This window comes from Gossypium hirsutum, chromosome A10 (assembly GCF_007990345.1).
Source record: "Gossypium hirsutum isolate 1008001.06 chromosome A10, Gossypium_hirsutum_v2.1, whole genome shotgun sequence".
NCBI lineage: Eukaryota > Viridiplantae > Streptophyta > Magnoliopsida > Malvales > Malvaceae > Gossypium > Gossypium hirsutum.
This window is the reverse complement of record NC_053433.1, coordinates 88768039-88783564: the sequence shown is the minus strand read 5'-3', so window position 1 is coordinate 88783564 and position 15526 is coordinate 88768039. Positions and strand designations below refer to the sequence as shown.

The 15526-nt window shown below is 29.4% G+C and overlaps 1 protein-coding gene across 2 annotated transcripts; it reads right to left on the bottom strand.

Moving 5' to 3' along the window:
* Positions 1–4761: 4761 nt before the first annotated feature.
* LOC107896858 (uncharacterized) lies at positions 4762–11363 on the bottom strand. Of its 2 annotated transcripts, XM_016822153.2 has the most exons (5): positions 11074–11363; positions 9610–9778; positions 8501–9233; positions 5288–5457; positions 4762–5207 (listed from the first exon to the last, which is right to left on the bottom strand). In XM_016822153.2, the coding sequence occupies exons 2-5, from the start codon at positions 9703–9705 to the stop codon at positions 5010–5012; spliced, it is 1197 nt and encodes a 398-aa protein (XP_016677642.1). In that variant the 5' UTR covers positions 9706–9778; positions 11074–11363; the 3' UTR covers positions 4762–5009. The 2 variants fall into 2 exon arrangements, with proteins under 2 accessions (XP_016677642.1, XP_016677643.1); XM_016822154.2 differs by lacking the exon at positions 9610–9778 and having other exon boundaries at positions 11074–11360.
* Between the last annotated feature and the right edge of the window lie 4163 nt (positions 11364–15526).

The following is a 15526-nucleotide window of genomic DNA, read 5'->3' as shown; positions in this document are numbered from 1 at the left end:
AACACACGCCCATGTGCTAGGTCATGTGTCATATAAGGTTAAGAAAAATGCCCGTATCTCTGCTCGTGTGGACAAAATAAGGTCATTTCCAAGCCTTATTTCTCACCCAAACTTGTCTTCCACCTACATAAACACTTAATCACATTCCCAATCCAATATAAAACATTTGAATCAAGCCATAACCAAGTCTTATACATATCATAGCATCTTATATAATCAAGTATCCATGCTTAACAATTTGATCACTTATATATATATTCATATCTATACCAACTCAAGCAATGTTACAATTTGCCTATTAGTTAACCATCAATCAATTATACCAAAACAAATATATCAAAATGTATCAAACATAAGCCATCCAAATTGTTAATCACAACAAAACATTTACATGCCATCAATGACCAACTTAACGTATACATACCATTATGTCAAATTTGATTTAATAAATATACCAAAAAAAGGCGATTAATAGTGTGATGTGGCTCCGACCAACTTTCAACCTTAACAAGCTTCCGGGTTACTATAAAACAGAGGAAATAAAATAAAGTAAGCATTTCTTAGTAAGTTCATATAATAGGAAATTAACTTACCATTTATTTCACATTTAAAGTAAGCTAACTAAACATGCTCAAACCAATTTGACCAATTGCCTAAACACATATCCTCATCAAGCATGTTAGTCATGTAATTCACATAAATACCAGGAAACATGAATGAGCTCATTAATATTCAATTTCCACATACATGTATTTATCACTTCAAGTATCCATGAACATCTACATATTATATCTTTGTACTTCAAATAGTTCTCATAGTAATTCGTCTTGAATTCATTTCATCTCATGTCGGAACTTTACCTGTTGAATCATTTAAAATATCGATGGATACAAGGGGTAGTAAACATGAAGTGTACGAATCTAAAATCTATCAATTTATATTCGGGGGTGCTCATTAGAGCACATAATCGAGAAGCCATCTTGCGAGCAATATAACAGGAAGCTCCTGAGAGCCATTAACGGGAAGCTCATAAGAGTCATAATCAAGAAGCTCATGCGAGCCAATAATGGGTAACTTCGAAGAGCCATTAATTGGGAAGCTCCAGATAGCCATATATCGGGAAGTTCAAGCAAGCCATATCACGTAGCTCCAGAGAGTCATTAATCAAGAAGCTCACAAAGAGTCTTTAATTGGAAAGCTCGCGAAGAGCTATATAACAAGATGCTCATAAAAGTTGCGGTGTGCCCACAACACATGCCGGATCACGACCAATCGGGATGCTCTGAAGAGCTATTAACGGGAATCTCGCAAGAACCATATAACGAAAAGCTCAAGAGGGCTAATAACAGGACGCTCTTTCGAGCTATGGTGTGTCTGCAACATATGCAGGACCACAACCAATTCAGGAACCCTGTATCCATCGAATTTCATTTATTCAATCGGGATTTAATACTTATCGAGCATTATCGGATATGTGATTGATTTTCATACATGTAAATTATAAAATACACATACAGAACATTCAATTTAAACATATAAATGTATACAATTTAGTTACACGAACTTACATTGACAAGTATTCGTTGATTTGTTGTCTACTAATCCGACACTTTCTCTTTTCGTCGATCTAATTTCGTATTTTGTCTATCTACATCTATACGAGTAAATTTAACTCAATTTAATACAATTCATATTCAATTCAATTCACATCTTAGGTAAAATTACCATTTTGCCCCTATACTTTTAATTAATGACGATTTTGTCCCTAGGCTAGGGAAATGAAATTCACGTAATTTAATCCTTATTCCAAGCCTAACTGATTTTTACATGTAACATTAACAGCTCATGTATTTCATAAAATTCAAAATTTTTCGATGAATTTTACATCTTTATAATTTAGTCCCTAAATCACAATTTCATAAAAATTCACTTTACAAAAGTTGTTTATCTATCAACAATTTTTCATTTTCTACCATAAATTTCATAATTCATGCATATTCATCCATGGAAAAACTTTAATACTTTTCAAATTAATCCCCAAGATAACTAAATTAAGCTATTACAATCTCGGAAACATAAAAATTAACGGGACAAGATTACTTACCTAATTAAGCCAAGTAAGCTTGCTTGAGTTATCTTCTCTTAGTAAGGGTTTCCATGTATTTAATTTTGGGAAATATGATATAAATGATGATATTTTATTTTATTTTATTATTTTTCATCTTTATTTTTCATCTTTCCAATTTTGTCTTTTTCTTTATTTAACTTTCCATGGATGAATCATTATACTTATCTACTAACCCCTCTTAATGGTCTATTTGTCATATAAGGACCTACAATTTTGAATTTCATAGCTATTTGATAATTATAGCTACTAGAACTCAACTTTTGCATTTCATGCAATTTGATTCTTTTATCAATTAAACATGTAATCGGTAAAATTTTCCTAAGGAAATTTTCATAAGATATTTCTATCATGATTCAGACCATAAAATAATATTAAAATATTTTTTCTTTTTGAACTAGAATTTGTGGTCCCGAAACCACTGTTCCGATTTCACTGAAAATAAGCTGTTACAAAAATATAATAATTAAACATGAATGTACTTTATTCATTTTAGTCCTAATAGCCTTAACTTTCAAAATGTTAATATCTCACAATTCACCCTATCAAACTTAAATTCAACTTTATAAATATAGTATAGGAAAGTCCTACAACCATTATTTATTATTAAACCTCAAAGCTTTCATCCCCTACAATTAGGTCATTAATTACACAAAATTTAACTATATGATCTATGCAGCTTACTTTTAACACTTTTCACTTAAATTTGAACATATAAAACTATAATCTTAATTACTATCAACATGCATGAATTTCAACCTTAATTTCTTTAAGTTTTTCATTAATAAAACTTAAAATTAAATTCACTAAATTACATAATGGGTTGTTAACCTCTATCATAATTTAACTAAAATTTAACTAAGGATTCGATGGTAACTCACCAAATTTTCCCTTGGCTATATTTGGCTATGGAGGAATTGAAAGAAAATTTTTCTTCTTTTGTTTCCTTAGGCAATCGGTGATGAGGATGAGAGAATAGGTGATGTTTTAACTCCACTTTCTCTCTCCCAGTATCTTATGCATAGATATAACTTGCAAGTAATTAGCTTAGTTAAGGTAAGTGATCAAGTTAATATTCACTAATTTACTTATTAAGTAACCATTATATAAGTCAGTGGAAAACCACGAGAAGTGGTTTATTTAAGCATTAACATAACTTACGAAAATGGTTTAATTGCTAATAGAACCTTAGTTAATTTCCATTTAAAAATCAATTTTCCTTCATTTTAGACACTAATCAATTTAGTCCCTATACTATTTTTATTAATCGATTTAATTCAATAACACCTAATAATTTTACATTTCCTATCCATACTTTGACTCATAATTATTCTACTTTATTACTTACTAACTCAACTCAACTAATTCGGTCTAAAATCGAATTTTACGACACTATTAAAAACCGGGTCATTGCACAATATAATAGGTCAAAATTTTGCTATTAGACATTGTACTTTGTGTAGGTTGTGGATTTAGTACCTATACTATAATTTAGTCATTTTCAATTCCTTGTACTTTTAGAATTTTAAATTTTTAGTCTTGACCAAATGACAACTATCAAATTAATTAAGTTCTATTATTTTTAAAATTTGATGTGTCAAACATATTATCGTATATATAATGTCATGTCAGCTTGTCATCTCTACATATTATTCACAAAAAACCAATTATTAGATTTAACGACTGTAGTTTACATTAAAACTAAAATTTTGAAATTAAAAAAATATAACGACTAATAATGATCTAATTGAAAAATATGAACTAAATCTCGAAATTTACATGTAATACAAGAATAATAGTACAATTTAACCAAACAGATTTAACAGCTACTTTTTGGTCAAGATTAAATTTTCAAATTTTAAAAAAGTACGGAAACTAAAATTAATCAAATTAAAACACAAATATCTACAGCTTATATAACATACATGATCTAATGATAGAATTTGACCCAATATAATATTACGTAATATAATAATACAAATTACAATATCAATGGTTATGTATCATTCATTAAATTAATATATTACTAGAAATGTATATGACTAATAATATGTAAAATATTGTTAAAATTTTAATATTATATAATAATATTAATTATGTATATAAAATTAACACATATTAAGTAATCATAAATATTGCATAAAATATACACTTTAGTTATGATATATAAAATATCTATTATAATAAAACATCTTTATAAAAATTTCTATTATTTAGGAAGCGAATATGAATTTGTCCTCGTAGAAATAAAATATTTATAATTTATAAAACATTAAAATTATATAAATTTGTTTAAATCTACTTTACTCAAATTAATTTAAATACGAATTATTTGATCCAAAAATAATTCCAATCCAAAAAAATGATACTAATCTAAACCTTAAATAATCCAAATAGAAAGACAACTCAATCTCAACCTTATTAAAGCTATCCATTTGCCAACTCTAATCGCTAAGTGATAAGGTTTCTGAATGCCCCATTTATTTACTCAACCATCTGTGTACACAGCCCAAGACGTTATCAACTTTTATGTTTTGTTTGGGTATTAGTGTAATAACATAAGGAAATTACATATACTGTATATCGCCTAATTGCTTCAAAGAATGCTTTCTCTATATTGTAGTTTGGGCCATTCATGACAACAATGGATCATTTACGAACTCAAATATAGTAAACATATATACAGATATATCGCAGGGTATTACATACGGGTATTTTAAGGTCTTGTACTTATCAGACCATTGTGACCTTTCGATATTACACTTGTTGTCCTTTAGCAACATTATTGTAAATCTTATTATAGAAGTGTTAAGTTTGGGTACAATTTGATCAGCATTTCAGCAAGGTTTTACTTAAAGATGTATAGAAAGCTGCCATCCTCCACTTAAAGAAGCTCCCACTCTGAATCCAACAAATCTTGAGTTGATGATCTCCTTGTAACCTCTCTTGTTTGTGCAGACATTGAGCTCCCCTTGGAGTCCTCATCACATTTTCCAACATCCCCATACCATTTAGCAAGTTGTTTGTACTCCATTTTCCTTGCTGACCTCATTCGTGAAGAAATAGCATCACGAATCTTTTTCTGGAAGAAGAGGGAATCATCAACTGAATATCACAAGGGGGCAGGAGCCGCATGAAAAACAAACAGGAATGTGAAAGCACCTGGTAAGGTCTGTGTTTGCCTTGCCTATGAGGATGACAATGAAGTTCAGCTTCATTCACAATGATACAACTTTCATCAACTCCTGTTTTATCCAATGGTGGAACTGTTCCACTTTCTTTCCTTCCAACAGCACTCCCTGAGCTATCCATGGTCCAGTTATTTGATTGTCCTGAAAAGTTCACGACACGAATTATACCATACAGCTTAGCAGAAACAGACAAAGATAAAAACAAACTTGCATATATTACTTGTGTAATAATTTCCCAAGAATTTGTATTTTTAAAGCTGACTCAATGTATACATTTAAAGATGATAATACAATAGATGTAATAATTGAACAAGATACTATCTTACTGTAATATTTTTGTTATTTATTTTACATAATAAATATTTAAAACTATTCAATATGAAGCAATTTTTGCATTTTCACAAAACAATTTAGAAACTGGAAATATTTTTTTCTGGCCAAGATTTGTAAAGCTTGGTGCTAGTAGGCAGATGCAGTAGCCTATGCATCGCATTTTTATTTTTGTTTTATTTCACTGGAATAATCCAATAGTTTATGACTTATTCCCTTCTATTCAATGCAATATAGCAATAGAGTACATTAGAAACTAGGATATTGGTAAAAGGCACACATAAGGTATGGGTCTAGGCTTGGAGCTGAGGTGGGTACCAATCATAGGATTACCTCTACCCGAAAACCACAAAAGAGACTACTTCCATTGACTATACTGAAATGAGTTCCTTCCATGACTTTTATACTTGGACCAAAACTGATGCCCAAAGAAACAAAAAGAAAAGAAAAAAAAAACTCTTTAACAACAGAAGTCAAATTTCTAAGAGCATCTTCCCAACAGTGAAAAGACAAATGAAAGCAATAATTCCATCCTCAAGAGTCCAAGCACACAGAAATGTAATTTATCACACATAAATAAGGGGCAAGTTTAACCAATGAAAGCCCTTTCAAACATGCTTTTGGACCAAGTAAAGCTTTCAACCAAAATAATCATAAGTAAACCTAGATATTTCTGACGGTTCTTTCCTGCCAAGTGAAACCACAAAATCCAGAGTCGCAAATTACTACCAGCTTCAGGTGTTTGAACTTTGAAGCCTTATTGGAGATCCAATGCGTGAAATGATAAGCAAAAGGAAATAATGGCACGGTCTCAAAGTTTGATCATGCAACATGATAAAGTGTATGATTAGCAGGTGGTGGGAATAAAGGCAACATACTATGGGGATGTTTCATTGCAAACTAAGGAAAATAACTTATGTTTCTTCTTGGTGCAGTAAAGAGAACACCTCAAATTTGATTGAAGCTAACCTCAAGATGATCAGTAGTTATAAACAAATAAAAGAAGGATTTAGTCTGAGTCATTTTCAAGACTTTATCAGCTTTAAAAAATGCAAAGAAGTAATGCTCAAATTCCAATACTGAACTAATGAAACAAATACAGTTCACAAAATTGATGCATAACATAGATTGAACTATTGAAAGGACTTGAACAAAGAATGTACAACTAAGTAAACATAGTGGAGAATCACATAAGAAATAAAAAACCCAACATACGGTACATATATCACAGCTACCAATCATAAACAAATTTAAATATACGGGACTCACCAAGACGCAATGCAACAATCGCAATTTAAATTGGTAAAACCAGTACTAGGAGGCTCTAACATAACAAAACCTGTAAATTTGAATACCTTATCTTTATATGAGTTCCAGCATACAAATTCCAGTTCTACCACGACCCATTAATAAATAAAAGTTTCTCAAATTATAAAGAAAAGGTTGACAGCAACTAGTACATAAAAGCTCCAATTGCAAACAAAGAGAAAGCACCAGATAAATAACAATGTCATTAAGCGAAAATGGAAAAAGATAAAACATATGTAAGGATTTGATACCAATTTTATTCAATGTTCAGTAAAAGGGCAGGTGGACAGGGAGAAGGTAGGCAGGGAAAAGACTTTCAAAACTAGAACCACACCTTATTCTTGAACACCTGAATTCAACATGACCCATTTTAGAAAGGTGTTGCCAAACCATTTTAGCTGAAGCTTGTTATATATAACATAACTTTATGTATAATCCTAAAAACCATGAGGAAAAATGCTTTGAAGTACTCTTATAAGCTGTAAGTCAAAGGTCATAATGCATAAATAGGATTTCTCTATACATGGAGACTTCGGTGTAGTTTGATAAACTAGGAAAAAGATTACTCAATTATAATAACTAATTTGTACTAAAAGTATTATTTGGCATGTTAATAAAAATTAAGCACCAAATATAATTTATATTGTTGATGACTGTACTTGTTGAATTTTGAAAATTAATCATTTTATGTTTTTAACCTTATTAACATAAATTTTATATTGTTATTGATAATTCCAGATAAATTCAAAGGGCTGATTTCAATATCTCATGTTTTTGTAACTGAAAAGAAGAGAAAAATTAGTTCAAACATAGATTATTTTTAAAATAAAATCGACTTAACTTGTTCAGCATTAAAATTACTGACTTATCCTATTCAACATTTTTTCTTTTTTGAAATTTTTTATTTACAATTATATTAAGCTATTGAATACATAGAAAATTTAACACACCAAATATTTTCCTTATCAATGCATTATAAAAGATGTCCCTTAAACTAGTTGAGATTGTACTAAATTGTAACAGCTACAATATAAAACATTTAGCAAAAATAAAACAAGGACAAATAAAGCAAGTATCATCTGGGAAACTATATCCTAGAATAGCCAAAAAAAAGGGTACCCCAAAAGGGTTAACAAAAAATATTGATAAGAAAAAGGAAATTGGCATGGCTTTAGAAGAAACAAAGATGGCTTGCCATTGTTAACTAATGGTCATGTTCCAAAAAGAAAACACAAGTAGCGGAATTGCTGAACCTTTTGGAAGAATTTCACTAAAATCATAGTTACCAATGCCAATAAATGAACTTTTCTAATCTTCTTAACAGTAAAGTTTATGAACTGTAGCTAAATGATATATAGATACTTGGACAGGAAGCAAAATCAATTTTATAGGAAATTCCTCTTCTTGACTGTCACTATTCAGTGAGCATCCTATTAAAGAAATCATTCCAGCATTTGAACAACTTCCTGCAGTTGCTAAATCTAAATCAACAATAGCAACAATAACGTAGGAAAAATTTTAATGCAATAAAGTTGGGAATTATCACCATTTGGTTCTGCTGATCCAATTACCGAGGATGAACATCTCCCATCCATTTTTATCCCAATCGATTCAAACAACTGTAAATCATTGTCTAAAGTTTCAGGCACAGACTCACTTGCAGATTCAATTTCATTACAACTTTCTTCTATTGAGTCACAATCATCTTCTCCAACTGTAACACTGGTTGATGTTGTGGGTATCTGCTGACATGACTCTTCAATGTTTGCATTAGCATTTCCAGAAAATGATGACAACCTGCCGACTTCATTCCCCATACAAGCAACTTCAGAAACTGTCTCAGCCCCAGCTGCAGGTAAATTTTCAACATTTGCCTTGACAAGCATGCTCCTGTTGTTATGCTCCCTAGAAAGAAAGTAAGAGGATTCTCTTTCCATAAAACTCCAAGGGCAAGAGTGAAATATGTTATCTACCATGTGAAGCTGGCAGGACGAAGGCACATGGGCAGCATTTTCAATAACATCAGAAGTTACTTCTGAATCTTCAATTAACTGCTCACCCTCATCCTTCACAGCAGCCACCTTTAAACCTACCTGAGGCTTTTTGAATGTCCCAGCATTTTTCTCTATTGCCGTGTCAGAGGCAGCCACTGCTTTCACAGGCTCCAATGAAGATGGGAGAAGCAAATCCTGCATCACATCCTGCATTACATCTGAGTAGAACCTTTTGACACTAGCACCTACAGTCTGCACCTGATCCTCCACATATTTAACTGTGTCCTGTTCCCAAAAATAATGAGTCAATGGAATTCTGTAATAAACTTATATGAGAGTACACAGGACTTAAGGGGGTGGGGAATCAAAGGCTACAAGTGAGTATCAAGCACATCAACATGGCATAACAAGGAAGGCTCTATACAGATACAAGTTAACTGAAATAAGAAGCCCAAACATAGTAATACATAATTTTGCAAGAAAGCCGTGCCAAAGACAGTTACTTATATGGAACACAGCAAAAACAAGGGAAAAAGATCAAATGCTGAGAAGGTGTGACAACATTCTACCAGGGTTCTCATGAATTGAACACATAGAGCCTCCTTTGGACATGAAAAAGGTTGGGGAAGATACAAGAGAAAGATTATCGAATGGAGCATACCTGGTACATAATTTCTTCTGCCTCTAGGCACATGGCTTCAAATTTCTGATATACATGACCAACCCAAGTTATTCCTTTTAAATCCATAATGACCATCAATCAACCTTAGCAGAACAGCAGTTGGATTTCTTCCACTGTCTTCTGTTTGCAATTACCTCTAAACACTTATCTGAACATAAGTAGATTTAAATTACTAATCTCTTACAAGAACAGAACCAACATTTTAGGAAGCTCAGTTTAGACACACACGCATATCATAGCCCAACAGGGAAATGCTAAATAACTTAAATTAGTATAATTAGATTTAGTAATTGCATTCAAATGATGCCAACTCTGACAAAAAGGAAAGAGTTAATCGGAGAAGGCCCTTAATCTAATTGCTCACCTAGGTGACCTATTTGAATGAACAAGGCCTTATACTACTACATTTAAAAAAAAAAAATCATTTAACGCCAAGACATACAAAAAATCACTGTCTGAATCTTATATAACTTACATTAGTCTCTTCGGAGGCCACCATGTGGTCTCCTCTCATGCTCAAACAACATCAAAGTTGAGCCAAAATTTATAATTTAAAAGGTAAGCAAAACAGAAAAAATCATGGAATCTTCATTGATACTCAAATTGTCCTAATTTCCGGTCTTCATTCTGCCAAGCCTCTACTAGATGCATAAACTTGTTAAGTTTTAACCAAAAGACACAAAACATGAATCACAGGAAAAGGTAGAAGACTTTTTTTGGTGGAACCAAGGTATCTTTCATGTCTGTTTTATGGTCCATAGAAACTAATCCCACTGTTTTCTAAACCAGACCAGTTAGATTGGGAACTGGCTGGGGTAATGGTCGAAAAAGGGGGTTGGACTCGTTGACCCACAAACCGGTTGTTTTTCCTATTTTTTAATTTTTTATTCAATTGAACCTGATAAACTGGTCAGACCAAGAACCGGTGGTATGACCGGTTCGATCACTGGCCCAGTTCTGAAAACCTTGACTAATTCATGGATGATCAGTGCAATGTGAGTTGGTAAAGTGGGAGACACTTGAGGAACACCCAGGATTCCAATACCAGGAAACATGTATACTATGAAACATCAATTCTATAGATGCAATCAATGGTAAAAATGGCACATATAGTAAAAAAAATTATACATAACAAACCCTAGAAAGATCAACAGAGTTTAGAATCAATAATTTGAAGCGAACAAATTACTGTTTTAAGCACAAAAAGCCCATTAAAGCATTAACAGCTTCAGCTAAAATTACATAATTCGACGCCATACCATACACTAAACTAAAACGAAAGATCATTTTAATCCAAAATGATAATAAGTTTAAGTTAGCAGGCAAGCCAAAGAACATTAAAACCAGAAGCAAGACAAAAAAATAAAATACCCAGGAAAAGAAGCAAACCCAAAAATACAAAACAGAAACCCTTGATGGAAATTAATTAGATAGTGAACATACGTATAGAAGGCGAGAGAGAGTTTTATCTGAAATCCCCCTTCCAGTTTCCTCTTAAAACAATGGATTGAAGGTAGAGAAGATGGAAGAAAGCAGAAGCTAAATGATTGCTGAGCGGGAAAGTTAAATGGATTACGTTGTGTGGTCGGGAATCATAAACACCCAAGCCAATATATTTTGTTTGTTTTATTGTTTAAAGCTTTGGGTTGAAGGAAAATGGAAGAAAGGCAGGGGAAGTGGAGAGAGTTTTGATCACATGTTATTTAGTTATTGGTAGAAGCGTGTCCGTTCCGTCCTCTCAAAACCATAAAACTAAGGTTTACTAATGCCAATTGTGGGCCCATCCCCAAAAATATGTCTCCTTTTTCTTTAATGCTTCATGGTGAGAGTTGAGAGGGACGTATTGTAGACCTCTCCATTTTCGTTCCACCTGTTATAACATTTTTTAATTATTTTAAAATTAGAAATTGACTTTTTTCTCTTAAAAAAAATTCATTTATATGGATGATTTGACTTTTTCCATTTTTTTATTACACCTTCAAAAAGGTTAAATTGCTTCATAACCTTTTCTTATTTACTATTTTATTTTGCTCCCGTCAACACAGAAGTTTATTAGCAATTAGTCCAAAAAGTTTTTTTTACCAAAAATTATTTTTATAAAAAGTCAATTAAAACTGAAAATAAATTTTCTTTTCTTTTCAAAAAATAATTCTTTTTGTTAAATTATTTTTCAAAATTTTATTCTAACTGGAATAAAATAATTTGAAAAAATATATTTTTTAATATAAATAAATCAAATTTATTTTCAGTTGGAATCAAATTTTTTACAAAAAATATTTTCAGTTGGAATCAAATTTTTTACAAAAAATATTTTTTTGTAGAAAAAATTTTTTGGACTAACTGGTAATAGGCTTCTCTATTTTTTGAGTTGAAGGAGAATAAAAGAAAATAGAAAATAAGAAGGGGTTATGAAGCAATTTAACCCTAAAAGCTTTTTTTAGCAATCAATTAAAATGGAAAATTTCCATATTAAGTCCCTAAATATTTTAGGTCATCACATTTCAATCATGTGCCGCCAATTTGTCAAGCGGCACTAGCAGAACACTGTAGCAAACATACTATTTTGGTAAATAATCTCATGGACATACTATTTAAGCTATTAATTATTATTATTTTATATTATTGAAGTAAAAAAGCTAGATTTATATTTTTTTTATAAAATTATTAAAATTTTAATAGTTTTTAAATAATTTGCTATAAAAAATTATAATTTTTTTAAAAAAACTACATCCATGATGAATATAGATAACCTTTGTCCATGTTCAAATGAACATGGACAACCATTTGTCTAGGTTCATCTTAGATATTTTTTAAATAATTATTAAAATATATTTATTTTTGAGATTTTTTTAATTTTTAAATATTTGTTGATGTGATAAAATATGGCACACCAAATATCGTTACCCGGTTGTTTCACTAGTTACGTCATCGCTTAAAAGTAGAAATGCATGGAATTTTTAATAGAATGGCCAAGTTGCTCTTTGATCTAAATTACAAAGACTAATTTGCTCATTTTTTTGAATAGAGGGGGCAAAATGTAATCCGACTCCTCAAACAAGGGCCTCCATGGTACTTTTGTCTAATCCTACTCATCCTTTAGTTTCACTCACTTGCATTAAAAAAACTTTTAAAAAAATTCAAATAATCATTCAATAGCACGTATGGATGGAATTTTTAACTGAATGGTCAATTTAAACTTTTTTTAATTTATAGTGACTAATTTACCAATTTATTGAATAGAAAAGGCAAAATGCAATCCAACTTCTAATATAGAAATTTCCATAATATTTTTACCATATAATTAACTATAATCTATAATATATATGTAGGAATTTAGAGAAACTTTTTAGTCAAAATAAATACCTTTTATTATTCATTATATTACAAAATCTATATTGAAGTGACTCTTTAGATAAAATCATATAAATATTGAATTAGCATTAAATTTCATTTATTATTTTAAATTAATAATTAATATGATAATTAACCTCTTCTTTTTTTTACTTTTATCGTCACGTTCAACAAAAATGATATATTAATCTTACTCGCATAAAGGAAAAGACCTTTCGTAGAAATATTGAATAACATGAATTAAACACTTAATTATAATTAAATAATTTGTATCCTCTTTTATTATTATTATTATTATTATTATTAAACTGGAATTAAATAAAATTTGTTAGATAAAATTATATATATATATATGTTTTAGATTATATATTTACTACTTAATTAATGTTACAGTTATATATCAATCAAAATTAAGATTTAACATTTCATGAAAAAATAGTTTTTAGTATTATTTGATAGGTTTTACTTCCTTTCAAATGATATTTAATGAAAAAAATATTTAACTTTTAATATTATTTAATAACTTTTACTTTTATGAAATATTGAGTCATATTCGAATGACAAAGGTTTCGAGAAAATACGGTGATGTTGAGATAATAGCCTAAAAAAAAATGAAACATCATTTTTAACAATGGTGAGCTAATATTATAAGCTATATTTTAAATTAATTTTTTATTCAATTTATTTTAGTTGTGATGTTGACTCACATTTTGAAAAAATCTTTTTCTTTGTATTAATTCAAGGGTGTAACTAGGGGTTGGTAGGAATTCGATCCCCTAAAATGAAATTTTTTTCATTTAAGTCCTTTAAAATATTTAAAATTTTAATTAGTAAAAGTAAAATTACATTTTAACCCCTTAAAAATGATAAAAAAATTAACTTAATCTTTTAAAAATTATAAAGATATATGCTATTAAAATGGTAAAATTATATTTTTACTATCGTAAAAATTACAATTTAATTTCGCTATCGTAAAAAAATTCTAACTTTGCCCTTATATTAATTTTAATTTTACTTTATGCTCTTTTTAAAATTTTATTATATATAGTTATAATGTTATGAGAAAGTTCGCTTAACAATGGTAAGTTATTATTTACTATGTTGTAGTTGTTTATTTAATTTGTAATCTTAAAGTAATTCGATAACCACTTTATAAATTAATCTAAATATAAGTGGCAAAGTCAGCGGTTGGCAAGGGCTCTGATCCCCTAAAATGAATTTTTTTTGTTTAAGCCCTTTATAATTTAAAAAAATTTAAAATAGTAATGGTAAAATTGCACTTTAGCTCCTCAAAAATAATAAAATTTTAATTTTATCCTTTAAAAATTATAAAAATTTAGGTTTTTAAGATGGCGAAATTACATTTTATTGTTGTAAAAATATGCAATTTAATTCCACTAAAAAAATTTTCTGACTTCACCCTTACTAAATATATTCAAATGAAGCGGACATTTTACCACCTGTTTGCACAAGCAACACAAGGTACCTTGAGAGCTATAGTTGACTAATAAGAATCCATGTTGATCAAAAGTTGTGACAAGGATGATAGATTAGAATATTTCAATATTTTTTGTAATATTATTAGTATTTTTAAAACTTAAATCTCATTTTAATTGTTCTTAGAAAGTTGAAGTTTTTAATCTATCTAAATATAATTTTATGTTAATTGTTTTTACAATGTATTTTTTAAAATTTATTAAATATTATTTTTAGAATATAATGGAATATATTCTCAAAATTTAATAAAATTTAACCAATTATGCTTTAAACTTACTGTTAAATATATATTTTTTAATTTTGATTAAATATTATTTTAACATTAAACTTAAAAAATAATAGTTAATCTAATACTTTTTTACATTAAGATAATAATTATTATATTAATCACCAATTGCAATTAAATGAAAATTTGAAATTTGTATTCAATTAAGTGTAACAAAATTGAAAGGTTCAATTTTTTAAGTTTAGGAAAAGTTCAAATATAAGATGAAAATGTATTAAGTTAGACAAAGTGGATAAGGATTATGTAGAACTGCTATAAATTTAGCCGAGAATCCCAAGCTTAATTAAGATATTTGCTTGATTCAAATAAAAGGATGAGATATTATGTAAAAGTTAGAGTATGATTCGAAGATGTCCTAATTAGATAAGTATATAGATGTTTACGTAATTTGGACATATTTTGGCCTAGTTGATTATTAAGTGTTCAAAAAAGAGAAAGAAGTTTCTTGTTATAGGGATTTATTTTGCAATCAAATTTGGCTTTTTCGAATTACTAAAAGAATGATTTTGTAGAAAATTGCTTAAATTCTTGAACTTGGGATTAAGCATTTTAATATGATTATAACAACCTCTAAGGTGGTGAGATAGAGCTTCACTTGAACTCGGTAAGTGATTTCTATTACCCTATTGCAAAATCATGTATTTTAAATAATTCAAATAGTTAAAGTTAAATTGAAATTTCTTATATGAACTTTATAGGAAATTAGTAATAGCTTGTTTATTTACAAGGATGGATTTTGATAGAAATCGACATATTAGTGAA

Excerpts from the sequence above, each read along its gene's own strand:
- LOC107896858 (XM_016822153.2), bottom strand. The coding sequence starts at position 9,705 with ATGGTCATTATGGATTTAAAAGGAATAACTTGGGTTGGTCATGTATAT. Across the intron at positions 9,234-9,609 it reads CAGAAGAAATTATGTACCAG|GACACAGTTAAATATGTGGA; the intron begins GTATGCTCCATT and ends TTTTGGGAACAG. Across the intron at positions 5,208-5,287 it reads GCAAACACAGACCTTACCAG|AAAAAGATTCGTGATGCTAT; the intron begins GTGCTTTCACAT and ends CTCTTCTTCCAG.